General features: G+C 38.7%; 1 protein-coding gene across 1 annotated transcript in view; it reads right to left on the reverse strand.

Moving 5' to 3' along the window:
* Positions 1–9006: 9006 nt before the first annotated feature.
* The window catches only part of si:dkey-82f1.1 (DENN domain-containing protein 2A), a 42489-nt gene continuing 26736 nt past the window's right edge, over positions 9007–24759 (reverse strand). Inside the window, exons 6-20 of the mRNA XM_038706068.1 lie at positions 24455–24652; positions 24080–24173; positions 22917–22961; positions 22409–22596; positions 20022–20131; positions 19223–19292; positions 18868–18945; positions 15938–16078; positions 15585–15733; positions 13468–13645; positions 13315–13356; positions 13031–13136; positions 10644–10928; positions 10331–10417; positions 9007–9884 (exon numbers count right to left, since the gene is read on the reverse strand). Coding sequence (XP_038561996.1) covers positions 9853–9884; positions 10331–10417; positions 10644–10928; positions 13031–13136; positions 13315–13356; positions 13468–13645; positions 15585–15733; positions 15938–16078; positions 18868–18945; positions 19223–19292; positions 20022–20131; positions 22409–22596; positions 22917–22961; positions 24080–24173; positions 24455–24652 — 1803 coding nt within the window. The 3' untranslated portion in view covers positions 9007–9852. The remainder of the gene's footprint in view (positions 9885–10330; positions 10418–10643; positions 10929–13030; positions 13137–13314; positions 13357–13467; positions 13646–15584; positions 15734–15937; positions 16079–18867; positions 18946–19222; positions 19293–20021; positions 20132–22408; positions 22597–22916; positions 22962–24079; positions 24174–24454; positions 24653–24759) is intronic.

Consider the following 24759-nt stretch of genomic DNA (forward strand, 5'->3'; position numbering starts at 1 on the left):
GTGAACAATCCAATAAGCCCCAATCTCTTGATCACGAGCCCACCAGCTACTCAACAGTGAACCAGTTGCTTTATTAAAATCACAACAAAACTAAATCACTAAACATAACTCAAATTTGACATTTAAATTGTTTGTGTAACTGATTTTAAACTAACTGCAGCTCCAGCTCGGGGCCCACTGTAGGTCACTGTGAGATTTGTGGAGGCCATAAACCATTAGTGTGCAAGAGGTTAATTAACCTAAGCCATGCCTTAAATCTACCGCCCTCCACCTACTCCACTATCTCCCCCCTCTTCCTCCCTCACCCATCCAGTCCAGTCTCTCATCCACCCCCAGGCGAGGCCCCTCTTCTCTGGATCCGTTCAACAGGATAATCCCCCAGCTGGTGCTGTGGTCAGGGGGCCACGTAACCATCCAACTGCCCTCCACCCCTTAACACAATTGCACACACACACATACACATGAACACACACACGCTCCAATTCAGACGAACTCACTTATGGAATCAAATTATGAGGAAAAAACAAAGAAAGGGGCCCACACGTCAAGCATGAGCCAAAGATGCTTAAACACACACTCACAAAAACCATTCAAGCAGATTTATATTAAGTCATATTAACACACACACACACGCAGACAGTGTGGCAACAGTAAAGCCTTTCCTTCAATACACACACTGAGAAACACATACAACAAAACAGAGGCAAACATCACGAGAAGCTGCAGGTGAGAGAGCCTCTGTTCACCTTTGCCCTGCATTGTACTGTGCCAGCTGGATGGGCAGGTAGCTAGGCTACACGGGGCTCATCAGGTCAAAATTTCATTCTAAGACTTATAACATTAGTTGCAAAATAATAAAATTCCCATCAGCCTCAGCTGTACTTTGTGTTTGTTTAATGCTGATGAATAAATGTAGACATGCCATCGGCATATCAGCATTGCTACAATTACAATGTCAGCATTGTGATGTTAGCATCTACTTAAATATAGCCTCAGAGCTACTAGCACAGCTGTAATGTCTTTGTCTTGTTGGTAAATGGCTATATTTCAAGAGCACTTTTTTATGCAAATCATGCAGAAACCCAAATTGCTCCCCCCTCTGTGAATATGTATTTTTGGTTTCTGAATGGGGTGAATGTGATATAGTGTAAAAGCGTTTTGAGTGGTCAGAAAGACTAGAAAGGCGCTATACAAGTACAGACCATTTACATGTGTCACCAAACCTATAATCAGAGGACGCTCCGCTCCACCACAGCCGCCCCCAAATGTTGGAATTTAACAACACAAGTGCAGCATCTAAATACAACTGCATTCCAAGGCAACCACTATCATTATCAATAAGAAGAAGTGCAAAGGTCAGATGGGTATTTTAATGCACGTCAATATTTAAGAAAATAAATATTTAAAGGTGAATTAAAACCTGAATTATTTATATAGGTTTGTGTTTGTCTGTAGTGCTCAAAAACAACAGTACCTACTCCCACTCATGCACTGTATGTGTGTACAGTGTATATATATATATATATATATATATATGTCTGAGCATGCATTTGTGTGTGTATTTGGTTAGTATTTGGTGAGTGAGGGTGTGTGTAAGCGTGGATTTGTACTCAACTGGTCACAATCTCCACTAATCAGGCCAGGAATGTAAAGGCAGGAAACACAGTCTGAAAATAAGGCAGCAGTAAAGGGTAAAGGATATCAGGCTATGCGATGAAAAGTCGCAGTGAGAGCCAGTGGAGACAAACCGGTTTGTTTTGTTTGCTGAGATCATATGTTTTCTGGGCCGCACCAGTGGGAGTCTCCAAACTCTGCCCACCACACACACACACACACACACACACACACACACTTACTTTTTGGTTCAGTCTCACCACTCTCGTTTTAAGCCACAACAGGCAGCTGTTTCAGCATTAAAAAAAAAAAAACCTGTTCAGCAAAATACAGCAGACAAAGTTAGCATCTGGCTTGGAGCTACAACTATTAGTCGAGTAATTGATTAATCAATTGTCTGAAAAAATAAGGCTAATATTTTGATATTATATCTTCTAAATAATTTTTTAAGCAGAAATGTTCAAAGAATTGTTGTTTTCAGCCTTGCAGACGTGAAGATTTCCTGCTTTTGTCTGTTTAATATTATTGTAGAGTGAATATTTTCAGGTTTTTCACTGTTGGTCAGACAAAACAAGACATTGAAAGACATGATCTTGGACTCTAGTAAAATAAATGTCCATTCAAGTTTTTCATTTTTTGACATTTTATAGACTAAACGATTATTCAATTAATCAACAAATTAATCTGCATATTAATCAGTAATGAAAAATAACTGTTGCAGCTATAGTCTAGCTGGTGAACATAATGGGGCATTTAACAGCTGAAGAACCAGATATTTTTCTCAGTACATGGTGGCGACCAAAACTAGCTAAAAGGAGAGTGAACATTGGACTTAAATTTGCCAGGTGGCCAGAAACACAACTTCATATTAAAGCTGCAAGTTGAGTGGCCTCTCGCCCCCATGGGTGCCTTGGGTGCAGCGACAGCTGGGGCCTTTACACCGCACCCCAGCTGACACAGCTCTGGAGTTAACCATGCAAAAATCACACAGGTGATGTGTCGAAAATATCTCACAAAGTTTGGTTGAGGTGTCGGGTACTTATTCAATTCAAAGTGGCTGACTTCCAGTAGGGTTTTTAGGGTATAGCTCTCAAAAAACAGCTTCCTGTTTAATGCCGAATAATTACTCACCAAGACAACAGCATTTGACAAGAACTTTGTGATGGATGTGGTGCTTTACTATGGACATTTTTGTCCGTTAAGGTGCTATGTGGGGTAAAAATATAAATGAGGCATAAGAAATTAAGTTTGAAACTATCACTGTGGCGCTATCAATATCACTGGATATTGACATCTTTACTTGTGAATTATGGGACAGATCTGACCATGTCTAGTCCATTTACATGCTACTTCCTTTTTCATGCCGAAACATCAATTCAACGGCACGCCATGGACATGCCATTTGATCAATCAAAGAAAGCTTTAACATTGCAAGGCGCTTAAGATTGCCCTGCCCACATTTGAGGTAGATTGGGTTAAAGCTCTAGGAGGAGTTTTTTACAGTACAGAGAGTGTAAACGGGTTGAAATTTCCTAAATAATTCAAAATGGCCAACTTCTTGTTGAGGGAATGGCTCCAAGATTGGTTTTTATAGTCTGGAAATGATAAATCGGCCCCCACATTTCGTACAGCTACGTAAAAAACATACGGCGGGGCTGCTTCATTGAAATTTTGTAGGGGGCGCTATTGAGCCATTTTTCCACAACCACGGTGCACAACCATATTGCATCTACCTTGCAAATTTTATACCTCTAGGTGAAATGCACTGCTGATGAAATTGTATAGGGGACGGTATAGAGCCCCCTGGCCACTCCTGAGCCCAGTCACTGCAGAAAATTGCTGAACACATCTGCACATCTGCTGGATGTGTAAATAAGAGCATGCTAACAGGTTTGCTATATCAACGTTATAAGGTATATCAGTAAGTTATGTCAGGTTTAAATTCAAAACAAGATGAAACCTGTATATTCTTTCACTATTATACAAAACCCTACAACTGCGAGTCCTTATCTAATGGCATCCAGAGAGGACAACGGGTCTATCAGATCAGCTCCAGATAATCCAACAGAAAGATCCATCAGACTGGCTGGAATCAATGGACAACACAGTCACACACACTGCACAGAGCTGTGGGTGCAGAGTGCTGTTAGTAGAAAAGGAGGGGGGGTGCAGAAAGTCTTTGTTCTGCAAGGCTCATATCTAAGGCATTATTCGTTTTTCTCGTGCAAGCGGAGGAGGAATGATCGCTATGTGGGATGAGCGCACCAAAAAAAAAACACACACACACACACACACACACACACACACACACTCCTCCGCAGAGGAGAGGACCTGTCTCAGGGCAACCTAACAACACACAAACACACACTCTGACTTGCAAACAAGGTTGAAACAGAAATTTCCCTGCTTGCTCGCACACCTTTTCATGCTTTTTTTTACCTCCCTTACTTGTTCCACTCATTCACCCACACAAACACATACATATCCACCCCTCTAAGCCCAGTCACATCCACCCACACACAACCTCTACTGCAGTGCAAACAATACAACCTTTGAGTTCACATTACAATATAATTCATCTGTCTGAGACAACAGTAAACCCAAAGCCTTGGAAACAAAAGGGCCGAGGCCTAGAAAAAAATCCAAACAAGGAAGCTTTGACAGGTGTGATTTTTACCCCACCCCCAATCACCCTGCTCCATTCCACCTGTTGCCTCTCTGGAAAACACACTCCCCTCAGCTGCCCTGTGGGACACCATAAAACACACACACACACACACACACACACACCCCTGTGTTAACCATCTCTGGCTGCGAAAGCTGACTTTTCAGCTCTGTGGTTGTACAGTTGGCAGGATATAGTGAAATGTATCATACAATCACACAGAGTTTTTATACATAACATGGAATTCTGAATACTTTTCATCGCTTACAGAAGCACATATGGTAACGTTATTAAGTTGAGTCCATCACAAGATCTAAAAGTATGCTGTAAGTAAGGGAAATGATTAGTCGATTAACAGAAAATTAACCTGCAAATGGTGTCAGCTTCTCGAATGTAAATATTTGCTGGTTTTCTTTGTCTTCTATGAAAGTAAATTTAATATATTTTAATTTTGGACTGTTATATGTACAAAACAATGCCGTTCAGTGATATTGCAATACATCACCTTAGCTCTGGGAACTTTACACTATATTCTGACATTTTATAGACAAACAGTTCACCCATTAATTGAGAAAATTATTAGCACATTAACTGATAATGAAAATAATCTATTGCACCTCTTCTGTGAATTACTTTGTGTGTTTTTATACTCCATATTGGTGAATGTTTCAAAAAACAAGGATTGTCAGACATCAGTCTGGAAATTAAACACAGTACACTCTGAAATGTTGCTCATTATGCAGCCCGAGTCAATGTTATTACTATATATTATAATAATTGATAATTGTTGCTGATGCATAACAGTATGAGCAGAATTTTGATAATGAAGTTGGTAGAATTGGAGCCAATTTTACTACTCTTTACACTGCTGGGTGTTTTAATATTCAGCATGTAACATCATAGTTCATTACATGTTTCTTAATATGTAAGATCTTAATCTGCAAAGTCACACTAAAGCTTTCAAATACATGTAGCCTAGTGGAGTAAAAAGTAAAATATTTCCTGAAAATGAAAATACTCGAGTAAATGTGTGTGTACATATACTGTGTATGTGTGTGAAAATGACCTACATATAATTACTCCCTTTACTCCCAGCCCCCACCCCAAAAAAAGCAAAAACAAAACAACAAACAGTAAAACTTGTAATCACTTCCAGCAGCCCAGAACATGTTCTTCAGTTGTAGTTTGTATTCAGTTGAATGCACTTATTGTAAGTCACTTTGGACAAATATAATATAATGTGGACTATTAGTAGTAGTGGACAAACAGACACACACACACACACACACACACACACACACACACACACACACAAAGAACAGAACAAAAGCATATTCACACATGATGCCATCCATGTACAGCAAGAACAAATAGTATACTGAACACTATGATATCCACTACATTTATTTGACAGTTAAAGTTACTTAGCAGATTTTGAAAACAAATTTACAAAAATTACAGTTAAAATTAGCTCCACTTCACTTAATTCATGATTAAGACTAATGATCATTGTAGGCCTATACAGGATAATAATAAATGTATAGGAAGCGACCATTCTGCATCTAAAGAGATTTTACTGATGATACAGTTTGTACTCAGTGGTGGAAGGTAACAAATTACATTTGCTTAAGTACAATTCATCAATACTTGCACTTCACTGGGGTATTTTCATTTGTTCCTTCCTTTACCTTCTGCTTTATTATACTTCTGCCCCACAATATTTCAGAGGAAAATATATATATAATTACTTATCTGACAGGTGTAGTTATTAGTAGGGCTACTTTAGACATTTTGGCTAGAATCAGCTCCAGCTCAGCCATCTACAACACCCTGCTTAGCCTATGTATCAGTAATAATAACAATAATTAAATAGTAGCCTGATCCACCTTTTTATATTTTAAGTGCTGATACTTTTTCACCAAATAATTTCCAATGCCTGACTTTTACTTGTAATATATACTTTTACTTGAGTATTTTTTACATTGTGGTATTTTTAGGATCTGAATAGGCCTACTTACCTACATTGGTGATAGTATGACTTATTAAAACACAGGTGTTTAATTGATCTAAAAAGACAATTAAATCAAGTCATTGACTGAGAAAGAAGTCATGCCACTGCAGTGTCAAGTCTCGCAGTCTACTTACACTTGTTGATAGAAGAGGGTGAAGCCCCTCTGACTTAAACGTGCGAGTTAATAAATACTCCGTTTGAATCATCTCAGTTTCCCGGTGTAAAACTTTACCCAGACAGGCGCTAATGTTTGACTGAACCACTGTGACGTTAGTCCCTCAAAAAAGTTCCGGCTGAAGCACAGGAAGTCAAACCACACACACACTCCAGCGCTGGAATTAAAGGGGAAAATGTCGGAATTTGAGCGAAGAAATGTGAGATATTTGAGGAATGTTATCTCCGACAGTGAGTGACAATGATTCAGAGAGACAGCGGTGTGAAATACTGACTCCACATCCACAATGTCCAACAAACTGAAAGTGTACACTCCGATAGAAGACGCAGTTTGAATCTGAACATGAGAGCAACACTTTTAAATAATTATAAAACACTTGTAGGAGCTTACCTGGTGAAACTCTATTAGCAGTCTGTCAGGCAGGCAGGTGGAGCAATATTAGATTTTTTTTAAATAAAGAGTGACTCTGTAAAGGTTTTTCTTTTTTTCTCCCTTGTTTTCTGCTGCCTTGTCTGCTTCCTGAAGCCGTTTGTTTGATGCGAGAGGAGGGCAGGAATTCCAGGAATTAGCAGTGGTATGACATGAAGCTTGGAAAAAGCCAGAGAAAAAGACCAAGGGAGAGAAGGAGGGGAAGAGAGGGGAGAGGAGGGGAGGGAGGCAGGTCTGACCGGTCAACACGTAATGACGAAGGGGAGGAGAGGAGGAGGGCTCCCAAAAGGAAAGGAAAGCAAAGGAAAGGGTGGTGGGGGGTGCAAAGGAAATATACAAATATTGTATTTAAAAATACTTTAAAAGCCTTAGGAGGAAGAACAAACAAACACATGACAACATGAATAGAGCTCAACTCTTCTAATGACTTACAATAGTTGTACACAACAGCATATGTATGTCAAGGATGTTATAGCCTACTAGCCTACTGAGTAAAAGCCAGAATCTTGTGGGAATAAAGTTTATTCAGCTTGTTTTGAAATGAACAATTATCCAACTTGGGCCCAGAATGCTACTAAATGCAAGATGTAGGCGATAGGGTCATGTTATCAAAAATATATATTGGACTAAAGGGTTTGTTGTCTCATGAACAAGTGGAGTTTTCTTTGTATATACCACTTACTTACCCCAGCGGATGATGCCGGTTTTAACTTTTAAACTGAGTATGTTATAGCAGACTAACACATTTATTGTTTTTTTATTCAGGCGTCATGTCATGATATTAATTTGTGTACCCCCTACACTACCTATTATTATATATGATAGAATAACATTAAATTACCTTGTGAACCCTCATAGTAGTTAAAGAGAAGATATATTTATTTAAATGTAAATATAAGCCAAATTAAATATAGATCTTTGAAACATTTGGGGGGCATTTCACTTCTAACAGTCTTTCTATGCACTCCTCTCCTTTGCTTATATTCTCACATATGCAAAAGAAGCAATACTTTTGTTGGACTTGGGCATGTTGTGTAAGTCATTAAAGGCTTGGAAGCCTTATTGTCTGAGATGTAATTCTGAACTTTGGACATGGAGGCAACACGTGGATTATGACACGACCTGGATAACAGAGTCCTCCAGTGGATATTGTTGGTAGTGCTGGTTACAGTGTAACACTTTTCTACTCGTAATGTATGTGACCTGGAATTTTACTAGGCTATCTTCTTTGTTTCAAAAAGTAAGCAGCTACGTGCCAGTGAACCACATTTATTCCAGTAAAAGTTGCTTTTTGCACTCACCAGTTTTTGAGACTAGAAGTTGTGCTCCGATGGAACAACCGCTGTGCTAAAACCTGGTTGCTGACAGCAGGGCTGTATAGTACACCTGCTCCATGCAGATTCATTGTAATGCTATTTAACTAAACTCTAGGGGATGTTTAGTGACATGGAAATGTTCTTGTCTCCATCCCTTGACTTTGTTGTTCAACCATCTTTTTGCTGAGTTCCTTTGACTTCATGGTGCAGGTCTTGCAACAATACTTACCAAAAGTTGTACTTTTGTAGATACAGGTGTATTTGCACTCCAATCAATTAAATCCCCTTTACTACACGCATGATATCTCCATTAAATCACCATGATGTGTCTTCTAAAACCAATTGGCTGCACCATTTATGATTTTGGTCATATTAAAGGGTACATATTCTGTATTTTATATGTGTAAGTAAAACCACGTACACATACATTAAACTGAACCTTTAATGAATCCCCCCCCCTAAAAGAGGGAACAGGATGTGGGCACAGCGCCCCCTGGAGCTGGAGGGGACTGAAGTGTCTTGCTCAAGGAACACAAAGGTTCACTGCTGATTTCACATGTTAAAGTCAACTTAGTAGTCACATTGAGTAATGCTCAATGAGAAAAATTTTGCCACTGGCTTAATAAGTGATAAAACTGTGTAACTTCAACATTCATAAGCAATCAAACAATTGTTCAATTCTACAGATATTAATGTTCACTGAGTCCGTTTACAATGGTAGCAACAGCAAAAGCTATATTAACTCACTTTGAATCAGGAATTTACAATATTGTCTTAAAAAATAATGAAGCATTGGTGTAATTAAAAAATTCAAATTCCTTTATTTATAAAGTTCAATTGCATTCTCAATCAAGGTTAAGGCAAACCTAATTGCTTTTGTGAATCACATTGATACCAATTGGCCTACAATACACAACTTCCTTCAGAATTGAGTCTATCCAAACCATATACTCAAACATAAGTGAGAGATGTATTCACATTGTTTTTTGTTTTTGTTGGTGTTCATTCCTTTTTCAATAAAAGTTAACTTACTTAATACAGTGGCACATTTACCCAACAACCCAAAGTGGTCTATAAACAGTCTGGACTAGACTCTGTTAAATAAAGCCTATTACAAACTACAGGAGATTTCTTTGCACTCATTCGAAGGAAAATTAAAAAAAAAGGATTAGGTTTGTCTAAAAAGAATATAAATTAACTTAAAAGCCTCCTGTTGACGAAGAAGTTGTACTATTTGTATTTATAAAAGCTTCTATAGAAAATACTTGGAATGTTTAGGAAACTATAGTACAAAATGGGGCTGTCAGTGACGCTCCCTCAGGTTTATAGGTGAAGTCAGTAACCAGAAAAGGGAGAACACTGTTCTGAAAAACATTTACACTGTGCTGTGCTATACAGTAATACACTGCAGGGATTGACTGTAATCAGTAAAACATCAAAACCTGGGGAAAAGTCTAATGAAACACTGTTAGCCCTAACTTTCCCCAGATTCCCTCACGTTCACAAACTATGAGTCCAGTTCACTTCAAGAGTCTTCCTTGACACATCTCCATTTCTACATTCTGTGCGTCTTGCTCCTTTTTAACTGCACACCTCATCTTGCTTTTTCATACTTTCACAGATGACATCCTTACTCCAAACATCATTTCTTGGAAAGGAATTTCATCTTGTTTCCTGCAACAGACGTGAATCAAATTAAAAAGAAACATACAAAATGAAGCTTATCATTAGTTCAGGCAATATGCAATAAAGCACTGAAGTCCCTCTCGTGGCAATATGCTTTACAACAATTGGCTCATTCACAGCTGTGTGGCTAGTAACGTCCAATCATATTCATGCAGTTGTAGAGCGTGGACATTATCACATATTACTTATCACTGTTACTCTGTATAGCTGGTGATTGTACTCATGCCCAGCTCCTCCTTTTGTGTAATTTTAAGTTGTAGGTAACTAACTAACTAACTAAGACTGACATTCATGTATGTGTTCATTAATGGGGATTCTGATCAAATATCAGAGACTTTCCCGCCACATCTGGCTATATAACTATTTTCTATAAATGGTAAAAATCTGAGTGAACTGGCAGGTTTTTATAGTCGAGGCTATACAGTGAATCTCACCTAGACCCTTGAGGAATTTGTTGACTCCTCGCTGCTCGCTCCCAGGTAGCGAGTCCAGATACTCTTGTGCTCTCACCTCAAATAGACCTGGAAATAAAAGAACAAGTCGAATGCTTCAAGTACAATGTTTTAAAGATACTCCTTACATGCATGTGGATTAAAACTAATATATATATATATATATATATATATATATATATATATATTTTATTTTTTTTAATTATTTTTATTTAGTATTTATGGGTGTTCAACTAGTATTTCTACTTTATAAAATGTTCTGTAACACTACTGCTAGGTAATCACATCTAAGTACCTAGGACCTGCCTGCGCAGATCCCTCTCCTGGATGAAGCCGGTGAACATCTGGGTCTCCATGAACACCTCCAAGAATCTCCTCAAACTCTTGGAAGTGACTGCTTTGCGAAAGGCCTCACGCTGAAAGGATGAGGAGGAGGAAGAATTGGGACAGGGCATGGTGGAGGAGGAGACACACTCATCCTCTCGCTCTGCTCCACCCATGAAGAGGGAGTAGTGACCCACCATCTCCACGAAGAAACGCACAAAAGCCTCCGACACCACCGTGCTGAGGGAGCTGGAGTCTGGGTGGAGTGAAAAGAAATAAAACAGAAAAGATTAAACTACAGGACAACGCATCCATTATCTGCAAAAGATTGATCAATATCAATGACTCAATTTAGGAAGATAAACTCCCTACTCACTGGAAATTCCCTGATACTCCCAGTCACATACATCCCACTTTTTACACATTATATACAATATCAAGACATTTTATTTAGGCCTTACTCTCAAGCCATAAAATCAAGAGACATACTTTTGAATTGTGATATACTGTAGAACTGCCCCACTGGGCTTTACTGCTTTTCTGTTTTAAAAAGTCTTACTTTAAACACTTTAACTTAAGACATATGAGGGTGTTCTGTGTATGCAAGTATGTATGTATGTATGTATGTATGTATGTGTATATAGCCCAATGTCACAAATCACACATTGTCCTCAGAAGGCTTTACAATCTGTACAACATACGACATACACCCTTTATCCTTAGACCACAGATTTGGATACGAAAACATAGATTATTTTACTTGTCATGTGAAGGTGACTATGATATACTTTTGTGTTGTTTTGTTCAAATTGATTGCATAAAAATACATGTCAAAACTATTGTATTCTCTTTTTTTGATATAATATAAAACATAAAATTAAATCTTGTGCAACTCTGTATGTATAAGTGGCCTCATGTAGTTCCCCATGTAGTGAACACCCTAAAATTGTAAGAGCACTTGAATGCCGCCTAAACCAGGTACTTAAGACAGCTGAAACAACTAAAAAGGCATTTTATTAGGGCCCAAGCACGCTATTGAAACTGAAGGGATTTTTTTTTCTTTCTGCAAAGTAACCTCAATTTTGGGGGCTTAAACATACTTGAAAACTCACCAAACTTTGCACATAATTCAGACGCGGCAAAAAATTTCATATTTTATGGGTTTCGCGCATGGGCGTGGCAAAACGGCTCCCCCCGTGGCACGTTTCACCTACATGTATGAAATTTCTGCGGCACATGTATCATGTCCAGACGTACCAAAAAGCCAATGGTCATTTTTGGCAATTTACACACTTTAACAAACTCCTCCTAGAGATTTAGTCCGGAGTGCTGTGCACTCTAAACCCATTGACGATTAAAAGTTATTCAAACGGTTAATCAAAGTCGACCAGTTTGTCCATGGCGTGTCATCGAAAATTGGTGATTCTCCATGAAACAGGAAGATGAACTTCAGTACACATGCTCACATCTACACCAAATTTGATAAGTAGAACAAAAGTCCTGCTCTGAACACATCCATTCGCCAATATTCAGTCAAAGTCACAGCACCACCTACTGGCAACAGGAAATTACACGTTTTACAATGTAATGTACTTCTCCTTGTAGGTTGGACGTATCAACTTGAGGCCATGATGTTGTGAGTTTTCGGTTAACGGTGTTCAGATTTTCTCAGTCTACTCTAAAGCCAGTGACGATTAAAAGTTGTACAAACGGTGAGTTTTTGTGGAATGGTGTGCCCATAAAACATAAAGTTGCTGTAACTTCAGTCTACATGCTCACATCTGTACCAAATTTGGAATATACCATAAAAGTCCCGCCCTGAACACATCCACATGCCAATATTCATTCAACGTCACAGCGCCACCTGCTGGCAACAGGAAATTACACGTTTTACGCTGTAATGAACTACATTTAGCAGGTTGGACATGTCAACTTCAAAACTGTCCCAGAAAACCTATACCGCATTGATGAAGCCATGTTGTAAAACTCGTGACTTTGCAGTTAACGGTGTGGCGGTGGCAAAGTTAAACTCTTCGCCATGACGCAGGAAGTTGTTGTAACTTGGCTGTACATGCTCACATCTGTACCAGAGTTTACATGTTTTATAAGAGTCCTGCTCTGAACACATGTACAAGACAAGACAAGACAACATTCACCCATAGTCATAGCGCCACTAATGTTCTGGGGAAAAAATCTTGAAAAGAGTGGGAATCATACTGTAGTAGACCATTCCTTACTCTTTCATCATTTTACAGCTCTTTAGTATATTTGGTATTTTTAAAAATATACTTTATAAATACAGTACATCTTAACAGAGAAAGAAAGAAACAGAATACTGTGTTAAGAGCGCTGATTTACCATTGGGCAGATCTCCTTTCTCACAGGCCAGCTCCCTCCTCTTGTCCAGCACATGCTCGAGAGCTGCCTGTAGCTTGTGGGGAAGAATGGAGTCCTCATCATCCAGCTGTGGTGAGAAAGATACAGATGTAAATACTGTCAACATACTTTAGTCAACATACTTTAGTCAAATAACATACTGTATTCACATAACATCTGGCAGAGTCACTACATGTGTAATGAAGTTAAAGGGTGACTCCATGCTGTGTTAGATGGATTTTCAGTGTTTCCCTAATGGTTTCTACCTGTCGTAGGAAGCGACTGTTGCAGAGGTCGACGACCAGGACCTGAGGGGAAAGCAAAGGAAGAGTGATGTCATTTCCTAAAGTCATTGTTCAGTAGAGGAAAGGCCCATAGTCAAAGGCACAACAGTCAGTACATCAAAACAAATAAACTACCTCCTCTATGGGCAGCTCTTTAAGTCGAGGCAGAGAGCTGGAGAGCAGGCCGACTATAAAGGGGGTAGGGGTGCAGACAATATCCAACATAGATGGTGGGAGCACGGGGATGTACGTATGCTGCCAGGTGAAAGGGTAGAGCAGGGCCACCACTGCATGACAACACTGAGACAAAGTGCTGCAGAAAGAGAGAAAGAAAAAGGTTGATAAATATTCATAAAACAATGATAACTAGTTAATAACTATTTTTGGAAGGGTATAATACAGCGTGGTAATCATTCAAGTCTTCAAGGGGAATATCCACCTTCAGCAGATACTTCAATAATGGACATTACTGTTAGTTTATTATTAAAATAATCTCACCGCAACTTCCATTTAGGAGCTATTATGAAGCTTCTGAATGTATCACTGATTGAAACCTCTTTTTGGGGCTTGGAAACAGTCCCAGCAATGAACTTTCATACTCAGCATGTAAGCCAACAATGTATGAGAAAGATACTATTTGAATATCTACAGTTTCATGACAACTGGGAAAACTTCATCTGAAGATGAAGATCAACAGATACAAACAAAAGCTTTAAAACAGCAACTAAAAGAACCTTGTGGTGAGCTTGATTTTTCAACTAATGTTTCTAAGGTCAAGAATACATTTTTAATCTGAATGACATTATTATTATTTATGTTTGTCATAATCTGTTAACTCATACCTCTATATTGTTACATAACTTACCTCTACCTGTGACTATATACACATTCAGTGTACCAGCACCTTGCTGTAAAGCGCACCATTATGTACTCAACTTGCACTACTAATACTGAGTACTAAGGTAATATACTGGGCATTAGTAGTTACCTCTGCCTAAGTTAGTTCCTACATTTCCCAAGTTGACTTTCTACAACAACCCCCAGAAAACAGAGGCGAACTTGCATTTAGCTACGGGTTATGCACAGCAGATCAAGAGAGTGATAGTGATACACAATAGAAAGTAGCTCTTGCTCTTTCTATAAAAGAGAAGTTAAGTTCAACTTAATATCTCAAAGTTATTCACAGAAACAGTAAAAATTACCCCACAAATCTTCCAAAAAGCAAAGCATATAATATCCGTAAAACGTTTATCACATGACTTGTCTTGTTTATCACTTGATGTCTTGTCTCTACCACAAGATGGTGCTAATCAACTCTTTAAGAAAATAACCTTTCCGGCAACACATTTCTTAATATGGAACCTAATGTTAAAAATTCCTGTTGCTCCAACAAAACCTTCGGAATTTTAATAAACATCTCTTAGGGGAGAGTGATGTAACAGTTATAAAAACTATACAGCGGCAACAAATACACTCACCCCACACTGTTAACTTAATCTCTCCCGGGTGTGCATCTGCTCACAGTTAATTCATTAAAAAATTGATTGACGAGGCCAAGTTTCCACTCCACAGTGGAGAATGTGCAATGACTCGCGATCTGCTTATGTGTTATGGTGAAAAACCTTCTTATATTGCCTTTTAAACAATAGTACATGAGCATAAATGGAAGGCACACAAAAAACTGTTGGAAGGACTCACAGAACTACATATTGTATTGCAGTTACATTGCCTGAACCACCGGGTAGGTGTTTGGGTATTTTTTAACTAAATCAGGACATAATGGCTAATTCTGCTAAGCCCACATGTTGAACCAGGTGTACCACAACAGTTAAAGGTTTAAAGTTGACTGTGTTGGTGCGATGACGTCATTATGCACATGTGTTAGCTCTGGAGTTATGCTCTAACTCCTTCTATCTGGCATCCATGACAGTTTTCCAGAGAAGAAGTGATTGTTCCCCAGGCGACTGTATAACACAACAGCATTCCTTCCTCTCACACTTGGTCAGGATCTTCTTTTCCTCAGACTGTTTGTCGACTTGAGGTCTCTCTGTCATATCCTTCAAACTCCTTTGCTCTTGGTCTTTTCTGCATCGTAACCCTTCCTTCAATAATCCAAAAGGATTCATTAAAATACTGAATGACTCCACTCGCCCCATGACTGATGCAGGTTGCAAGGACAGAACATGTGATCTTCAGGTGGGAAAGCAGACTGAACCCACCATACTCTGGAACAATATATTAAGGCAGCCAACCTGAGTTTGTCGGCAGTGAAGATGACCCTGCGCTCTAGAAGTAGAGAGGCAAACACTCGGAGAAGGAGACGTAGACTCAAGGAGGAGAAGAGACATTCAAAGTCCACATGTTCCAGACGAGAATCTGACGGCCTACACAGCTCTATCACCTGTGGGAAAGAGAGAGGGAAGTTGAGATGGACACAAATAAAAAACAAAAGACTATTAGATAGTAATGTACATACTGCACACATAAAGAAACTAATATGATTATGTATATAATCTTTTAAAGTACATGGAGTTTGCTTCCAAGAATGGGGTGAAAAACCAGTGATTAAATGCTGATTTCCACAGTGACACCACCATCATCTCACCTCTGTCCCAGAGCCAGGTAGGAAGTTTTTGACAGTGATGGTCCTTCCTGGAGCAGGGAAGGGAGCTTCCATTATACCTCTCATAAAAGGCTGCACCAGAGCAGGGGATATAGCCCTCCTCTTTTCCACTTCATCGAGGATCTAGAAAACACAGAGAAGGATGCTCTGGAATTTCAAAACTGAAATTATTATCACAAATATATATATATATATATATGAGTATACTGTAGACATTAGGAGCCCCAGCTCTCACATAATCTTTTCAATAGGTTAGACCTTTTGTGTAATTTAAATATTTGGATTTTAAGGTTTGTTTGGGCCATATGATAATATATATATTGGATAAGATTTCACTTTATCATGTGTCAGATATTTTGCCATATAATTTATACCCTGGGAGCTATACCTTTCTCTGGGTGCGTTAGACCACTGTAGACAGTGTTGCAAATCAAAGACCAGGGCTGCTTTATGGCTATTATTAGATATTTTTATTATTGTAGCATGAATGCGATGAAGACCATTAATCTGTCACATATATAAGTTATTAAATTAGCCGAAAACAGACATTTCTGTCTTGTTATTTCACCCACGAACAGTTTCTCAAATGATTCTGTATATAAATGCACTCTTTTAAATATGTCATTATAATCTTGTCAAAATGACATCCTTCCACAATCCTTACTGGAAGCCTGTTTACGCTGCTACCAAAACCAGGGAAACCCTGCAACAAATCAGAAAATCTAAGGCTAATAAGTCTTCTTAATTTTGACGTAAAGGAGTTATGTAAAGTCCTCACTAAAAGGCTTTCTTCTAGGGATAGTTAAGAAAGATGAAAATGTTTTTTTAAGGTTTGCCAAGGATATCACATTGTCAGTGGGGTGCTGAACATACAAGATGGGCTACTGCTACTGTTATTCTATCGTAAGATGCAGAGAAAGCATCTAAAAGGGTAGAATACTTTTCTTTGATGTCCTTGAAAGCTTTGGATGTGGGGAAAACTTGTATACAACTGTTATATACTGACCCCAGTGCAGAAATACTTAATAATAAAATATCAAAACCAATTAAGATCTGTAAAGGGTGCTGTTAAGGGTGGCCGTTATCTCCACTTTTGTATACAATAGCAACAGAACCTTTTGCTATAGCTGTACTGTCCCATTTAGAGATCTCTGGTATAATTATCAGACAAATCACCCTACTGCTTTATATGCTGATGACATCATCATTTTTCTCAGAGAAGTCCATTCCAGCCTTGTTAGAAGTGAAACAAAAACTGGTATTTTTTCAGGCTACACAAGTAATAATTCCAAATCTTCCACAATGCTACTAAAATTCCAAAAGGAGAGGTAATCCGACTGTACAAGCTCCTCATTTTAAAGTCAAATCATTTTACATATTTGGATGTAAACATACTACCCAATATAAAATATGTGGTGAACTCTAATTATGATCCTATTATGGGATCAATTATCAGCTCAATTACTGGATAGAAATCTCTACCAATCTCCTTAATTGAAAGAATCAATATTTAGAAGAAAAAATATACTGCCCAAATTTTAAATTTATTCGAGAACATCCCATTGCCTCCTCCTTCAAATCTATTTCAAAGTTAAATAAATTAAACACTCACAACACAATTTTATTTTTATTCTTACAACTCAGAAGCTTAAATTAAACAAACAATAAACAGTCGCTATCTATATCTCCCTATTCACCATTAAAGTACAGGAACAGGATTTTATGACTTACTGGGTCCCCTGAGTCTTCCGAAGCTAAACTTTTGTTTAGAGAGAGGGTTTACAGAAAGACATTTCATTTGATAAGTGGAAAGATGCTATCAAGCTAGCTCAAACACAAACAGCAAATACCTATCTTAATTTTTTTACAATATAATTGGCTGATATTATATAACTCCAGAAAAGTGAAATAAATCAAATAGTAATGTCCAACATTTGTGTTAAATGTGGACAAGCTAATGCAGAAGTTTTCCACTGTGTTGTGATGTAATAAGATAAAAGAGTTCTGGGAAGAGGAACAAAACATGACGGAAGATATTTTATCAAGACAATTAACTATAGAGCACAATCTTTTCTTCTTAGGTTGTTATCCAAAAGAAAATAATAAAAAAGAAGAACGAGATGATCCTTTTGGATCTATGTTTGTTATAGGCAAAACGGATGATGGCACTATCATGGAAAAATGTAAATAGACTAAGTATTGATAAATGGCTAAAGTAACTGTCTACATGTCTATCTTTAGAATAAAATACCCATTATATTAAGCGAAAACAAGAGCTATTTAAAAATATATGGGGTCCTTTTATTAATTATCTTGAACATACAGACTTGGAAAGTAGTGTGAATTTGGAGATGATTGATAGGCCCCTCTGCTAGGAGCAGGATAGAAGCCTTGCATGCCTTGCTTTATGTTAGGGTGCCCTTGAAAAATAAATTATATCTCAATGGGCCTTTTCTCCTGGTTAAATAAATGTTAAATAAAATACAATAAACATGTTGACTGTCAATATAAAAAATGGTTTACAGCCTGAATCCATCATGTGTAACCCTCAGCACACATATCGACACAACTGTATAGTATTAGTGTAGCTGATCTGATACAGATGAAACATATTCAGAATATCGTCAGCACTGAGTACATCCAAAGCAGAGTTAGCAATCAATCTATTTGCCATCTCCTGTAGCAGCAGTTATACTGTATTACCCTTCTATGTGAGTATCCTTATAAACTCAATTTTAGCAATGACATAAGTACAGATAGTCAACATGCATATCTATATATATATATATATATATCTCCAAGGCTCAATACTGCAGTAACCACATCACCTGCAGTTCACATGTGTTTTTGCACTGGAACCAGGACTACAAGGCTCTGTGGGAAAGTTTATATGCTTAGTTTACCATATCTACCTTGGAAAAGAGGTCGAAGCAGCCCAGGCGGCTGATGATGCAGTAGACCTCGGGGAGCCTGCGGCCTTTACCACTGGGCTGTGAACAGCCAGCAAGAAAAAGACAGCTTCAAAACACTGTAGTGTCACAAGACCGCTCACCCAAGTACAGGATTACATCTGTAGAGCAAAGCAACAGCTTTGTTTCGATGAGACTTTGAAGGTACATTCAGGAACAATTACTGAAAACTTGCATGGTAAAACAATACAACAATAAAAGAAAATTGGATGATTATGTTTATGATGAGAGATTGTCTATATTGAAACCAAATTAGGAGAAGCTAGTGACAAGGCTTAGAAGCATTTTAAGAGCATACCAGTAATCGCCGACAGTAGCCAAACCGCCTGCTTCCATCCTCACCAGTCAGGACAAATGAGAAAGTCTCACTAGGGATAAAAAAATAGAGAGAGATACAAAACATAATTCAGGCAGGCTGAAAAAAAATTAAAGCTCTTTAAATCACACAGAAAAGACTGTTGTGGAAACAGAAAGCTCAATTCTGAACTGGACTTTATGCTTAGGTAAACAAAGATATGAGCAGGAATACCCTCAGGACAGGCTTAGTCTACAAATATCCACAAAATACCCTCCTAAGCTCTACCTGACAGGTATTCATTGACCATTGAAGATGTTCTTGACAGGCAAGAGTGCATGCCAGTTCAATGCAGGTGTGTGTTTGGTGGCCCCTCACCCTTCAAGCATTTGCCTCCAGGTAATTATTAGCCATAACCATCAGGACACACATCATCACTTCTCAGAACAATGCAGACGTTGAGAAGCTAAGCTAGGAGGTATTGGGTAATAGGGCCAATTTTAAACAGCACAGTAAGAGAGGTGATGTTGTAATAACAATCTAGGTGTAAGGTGCTAAATTCACCAACTCTCCCTGTAATCATTTGTCACTGTCAATACCTTATTGTTAAAGAAAGAACTGTCATCTTTACTAGTCACAAGGTAATTTCTATTTTGGGCTTTCAGTTTCTCCTCTAACAAGTGGTTATTAGCAAGGAAAACAGCTGAGCTATTACCACTCTGCCGGGAAATTCCTGTGTCTCTGTTTTGTTTCACTTTTTTATGTCTAAAGTTCCATGGCAGCAAGTGGGACACGGACTGACCTGGGGAAGTTGTCGACAGGCGCCCAGTCTTTGGCGTCTGGGAAACAGAACTGAGGGATGACTTTCAGCTGGTCCTCAGCCTCTCGCATGAACTTAAAGCTCCTCTCAAGCTGGAAGAAAAAAGAGAGAAAATGTGAAAACAAATATATTTAATGATGCCTGAAGGATAACACCATTAGAGGTGGAGTAAGTGATTCTGGAAAAATCCAACACCATGACAAATACCATGAACCATGACACAGCAAGTAATGTAACTAACATTACCTAAGTTGTGGGTAAGCATAGTGTAGTGATGGGAAAAGTCACTCTTTTGAAAGACTGAAGTCACCAAATCTCGTTCATTAAAATGAACTAATCTTTTTTTTGTGTCATTTCGTTCATCTTAACTAGGCAGGTTATTGCGGCGCTGCAGCTCTCTAGTGGGCGATTTAAAAAAAAAAAAACAGCGCAGTTCTCAAACACAGAAGGCTGCCTGGCTTGCTCTAATTGACAAAGTATAATGCACAAATTCACCTCTTGATCTTTCTCTATCATGGTTCTACAAAGCCCCATGGAGCCACAACCAAATTCAAACCATGTAAAAACCACAGAAATATGTTGTCAATATTCAATTAAGCCACTACCTCGGCTAAATCCATCCATTTTCACAATCTTTCCTGAGTATACAACCAGCCATATAATTATAATTACTATCACAATATCTCTAAAGTGCTCATTCATACAGTAGCCTAACGCCTATCCATGAGTAAAATCTATATATTAACATCAGATTTACAGGGAATATATTGAAGTAATAAGCTTGACACACTAGATGAATAAAACACACAATTTAACAAATTTAATAATAATCTCAAACACTGCAGGTTGTTCACCAGTCATGAGCTGTGAAACAACAGCACGGCTCTGTCGATAAATAAAAAGTAAAAGTTAAGTTGCGTTCTCTAACTTAGCACAACATAACTGCGCTGTAATAACGTTATGCTTTATTAAATGTCACAAAATTATCAAAATAGATATTAGATATATGTCAGTCCAGTGACTGTTACCTTACAACCGCCTCTCATTCCCAGCCGCTGGCAGTAACTCAGCCTGCCGAGTGAAGACAGACTCCGAGGAGGACCCATGTGAACGCTGAACGATTAGTTCATTCCTGCTCCACAGCAGCGAGATGTCATGTGACAAACGAACGACTCAAACCCAGAGACCCACAGTTATGAGTCCTGAACTAATCAATTATGTTTCCTGTGCTGACGGAGACCTTGCAGCTGCTGTGTAACAAGTGAACCTAAGAGTCCAAGACTATTCACGCATGTTTGAAAATGAACGAGTTACTCACTGAGACAACCCGTTCCTCCTGAGTCACATATACGATTAGGTCAAATGAACGAAACGTTCTTGGTACGACACAACACTAGCATAGTGCTGTCGCAGTTGCTGCTGCGAAATTAACATGCAGAGAGGATGAGATGGTCCCAGAGCCAGCACACCAGCTCCAAACAGCTATACTCAAAACTTTCCTGCTACCAAAGCTAACATCACAACAACGTCAGGTCTTGGGAAACGATCATTTAACGTTAGCTGAAACACAAATCATGGTTGGTACAGTGTTGTGTGGCGGGTACGGGCCACTTTGTTTGTTTCCCATTTACAAAGCCATAGCTGTACAAAAACTGGATTGTTTTGCAGCGGGGGTGTACAGAACTGACAGCTAGAGGACCACTAGGAGTTATTGCTGAATTTAACCACAAAATGTACCTTACCCCACCTTTAAAGTCTTAGACCATCATGTTTCACACAGACTCACAAACACGCGCGCGCACACACACAGCTTCCATTAATTTGCTAAACACTAATATGGAACTGACGTAAATCTGAAACCGACAATTCTGCTATCTGCACACTGGAAGAAATAAATAATGAACCACATTTTATAACCACTAAAAGCGAACTTCTTCTAGTGCCATTACCTGAACAGAATTTTAGATTTGTGTTAGCCTCTTACTAAATCTCATTAGTCACATCATAAAGCTACAGTGCCACTATTTTAAGTAAGTAAAATAAAGTAGCCAAAGGCCTCAATAAGATAATAAGATAAAGTTCTTGAAGAAGAGTCTTGACATTGTTAACATCACACGATTGAGGGGTTTTGCGCATACAAGGCTAAATCACTGTACAGTCACTGTAACATTTAGACAGTATACAGTCTATGGCAGTAAAGCAGGATCACTGAATTTACTAGTCTTTTTCTATTTTATTCCCCAGAAAGTCCATCCCTGGTTCTCATTAACTGGCATATACAAGTAAAGTTATTAGTATTCATCAGGTAGAAAAGCTAAGTGTCTCATTTTGGAATAAAGTGCTTCAGTAACATTTCTATCCCCTTTTACCTTGAGAGGGAACTGCTGTGTGACTTCTGGCAGGTACGGGACTCCAGCTTTGGTCTTGTGGAGTGCAACAACAATGAAATACTCAAAGAGTTTCCTCTCCTGCAAATCCATCAGATCCCTCTCCATGGTCCGGTACCGTCCTGTCTGCCTCAGCATGGACTGGACTGACACCAGTCGCTGGCTGTGAGCTGAGTGACAGAGAAACACATTTCATGCAAATACATCCATGTCATGTATGCACATACATTCACAGAGGGTCACTGGGAGGTCACCATGTAAGGCAATCAGCAGTTCCATCTGTGTATATTTTTGATGTTAGCTATACAGTGGAACAATGAAAAGAAACAAAACTATGATCTGAATCAGTTTTTGTACACATGCTCCTATTGTGCTCATTTGTAACTTATTGAAATTACGGAGATACAAAACTATTTTATACTTATACTGATATAGTTCCCCCATGTAGCCACTGTATGTGTACTGTCAGTATTTATTTCTTTATTCTCACCTTTCAATTTCTCCTCCGTGTCACTTTCCGACTCACTGTTCTCATCTGTCACCAAATTAAAGAGAAGAAAGAGTGAAAAAGAAAAACATGTGTGAGGAGACTGCTAATGACAATCACATGAAACCCAAAGCACGTGGAATTTGCTATTGTTGCTTTCATTGCAGCTAGTATCACACAACACCACCCAGTCCACTAAAATGGGTCAGTCTCAACTGATCCTAGAATGTAACATTTCCCATGAAGCTAAGTGAATACATATGATGAGGTGTTGTTTTGGTATGGAGATACAACTGTAAAGACATCAGAGTCGTAGGAAAGGTAAACTGATGAAAAGTGTCTGCAGTTGGTAAAGTGTTGATAATATTAATGATCTTTGAATTTATTGATAATTACAATGAAAAAAAGCTGTGTAATAAAAAAGAAATTTCTCCATTTGTCAAATTTCATGACCATTTCATTTCAATTTCAAACCAAATAAACAGACCAGTTACCAGGAAATACAATAGATTTAATAAAACCTAATAATAAAACCTAGAATATCTAGAATGTCATGTCTTGCTAATTTACAGTGGTCTTGCTGACGTGCATCATTTAGGATTGTCCTTTGATTAAGTGATTTATTGTTTTATTTTTTATTTTCACTTTTTATTGTTTTATTATTCATTTTCATTTTTTAGCAGGGCAGGACTGAGCTGCCTTAATAATATACTCTTGATATATGTGTTAGTTTGTGTGTTAATACTGCAGTAGTCTGCCAGACTAGTATCTTTTTTTGTTTTTTACTGTACATGGGTTCCCAAAACAGTTTTTTATTCCAGGAAGTGCAGTAGCACGTGGCATACTTGTGAAAAGGTTAGAGAAGATGGCCTTGCATGGTAAGAAAACTTTTAAAATAACTCTTGGATCGAAAGCACAATCTGAACCTGGATCTGTTTTCACACCAGGAACTAATCACTTGTTCCTTGGCCCATACCCTAACTTTCCACCAAATTTTATTGAAATCAGTTAACAAGTGTTTGAGACATCCTGCTAACTAACAGGCAAAGAAAAACACAACCTCCTTGATGGAGGCATTGAAGAGGAGGACATGATTTTTCACAGTTGATGTGAAGATAATGAAAGACTTGTGGACTTGCTTTTTTTGTTTTCATATGAAGCCTCACCTCTCCCTGAGCTGGACTCTGTAGACTGAGACACCCTCTTCATACGTTTCTTCCCTCTCCGCGCCTCGAAGATGCCATTGATTTTCAGCACCATCTGCAGGAGGTAAAGGGAAAGAAATGTCCATCTTTAACTCCTTAAACTAATAAACTGAATCTGGCAGCTTCCTACAAAGATCATTTCAATACAGCTTCTGGGAGGCCTTCCGCCAGGCACACTTCTCACAGGAAATATCTGTAAGAAAATGTTCCCCTATCTTACTCATCCCCAGACAACAGCATGCGTGGACCAGCTCCGAACCTCCCTGAGCAGTACACTGGGCCATAAATCAGAGAGAGCAGCATGAGCTTTGTGAGAGGCCTCTCAGACTCCAATACCTTGGGGATTTTCCTCCGTCTGCGATTGTATGGGTCTCCAGAGAGGCAGGGGGTGTCGTCAGGGCTGCTGGGTGTGGAGGGGGGGCTGATACGGGAGGGAGAGGAGATGCCAGTGTCCCTGCTGGTCTTGCGTAGTTCAAGGAGCTTGAAGCTTCGTCGTTCCGAGTTTTGTCGGAAGAAGCCGGGCTTGGAGCAGAGCTGTGGGGGTGCAGATGGAGCAAAACAGACACATTGGAAGATGATTTTTCGTGTAGAACTGTTTAGGTTAAATCTACTTTGTTTCTATAGGGATGTAATTGTGATCA

The sequence above is a fragment of the Micropterus salmoides genome, unplaced genomic scaffold (assembly GCF_014851395.1).
Source record: "Micropterus salmoides isolate LMB-PRFRI ecotype aquatic unplaced genomic scaffold, ASM1485139v1 Ms_hic_scaffold_8, whole genome shotgun sequence".
Taxonomy (NCBI): Eukaryota; Metazoa; Chordata; class Actinopteri; order Centrarchiformes; family Centrarchidae; genus Micropterus; species Micropterus salmoides.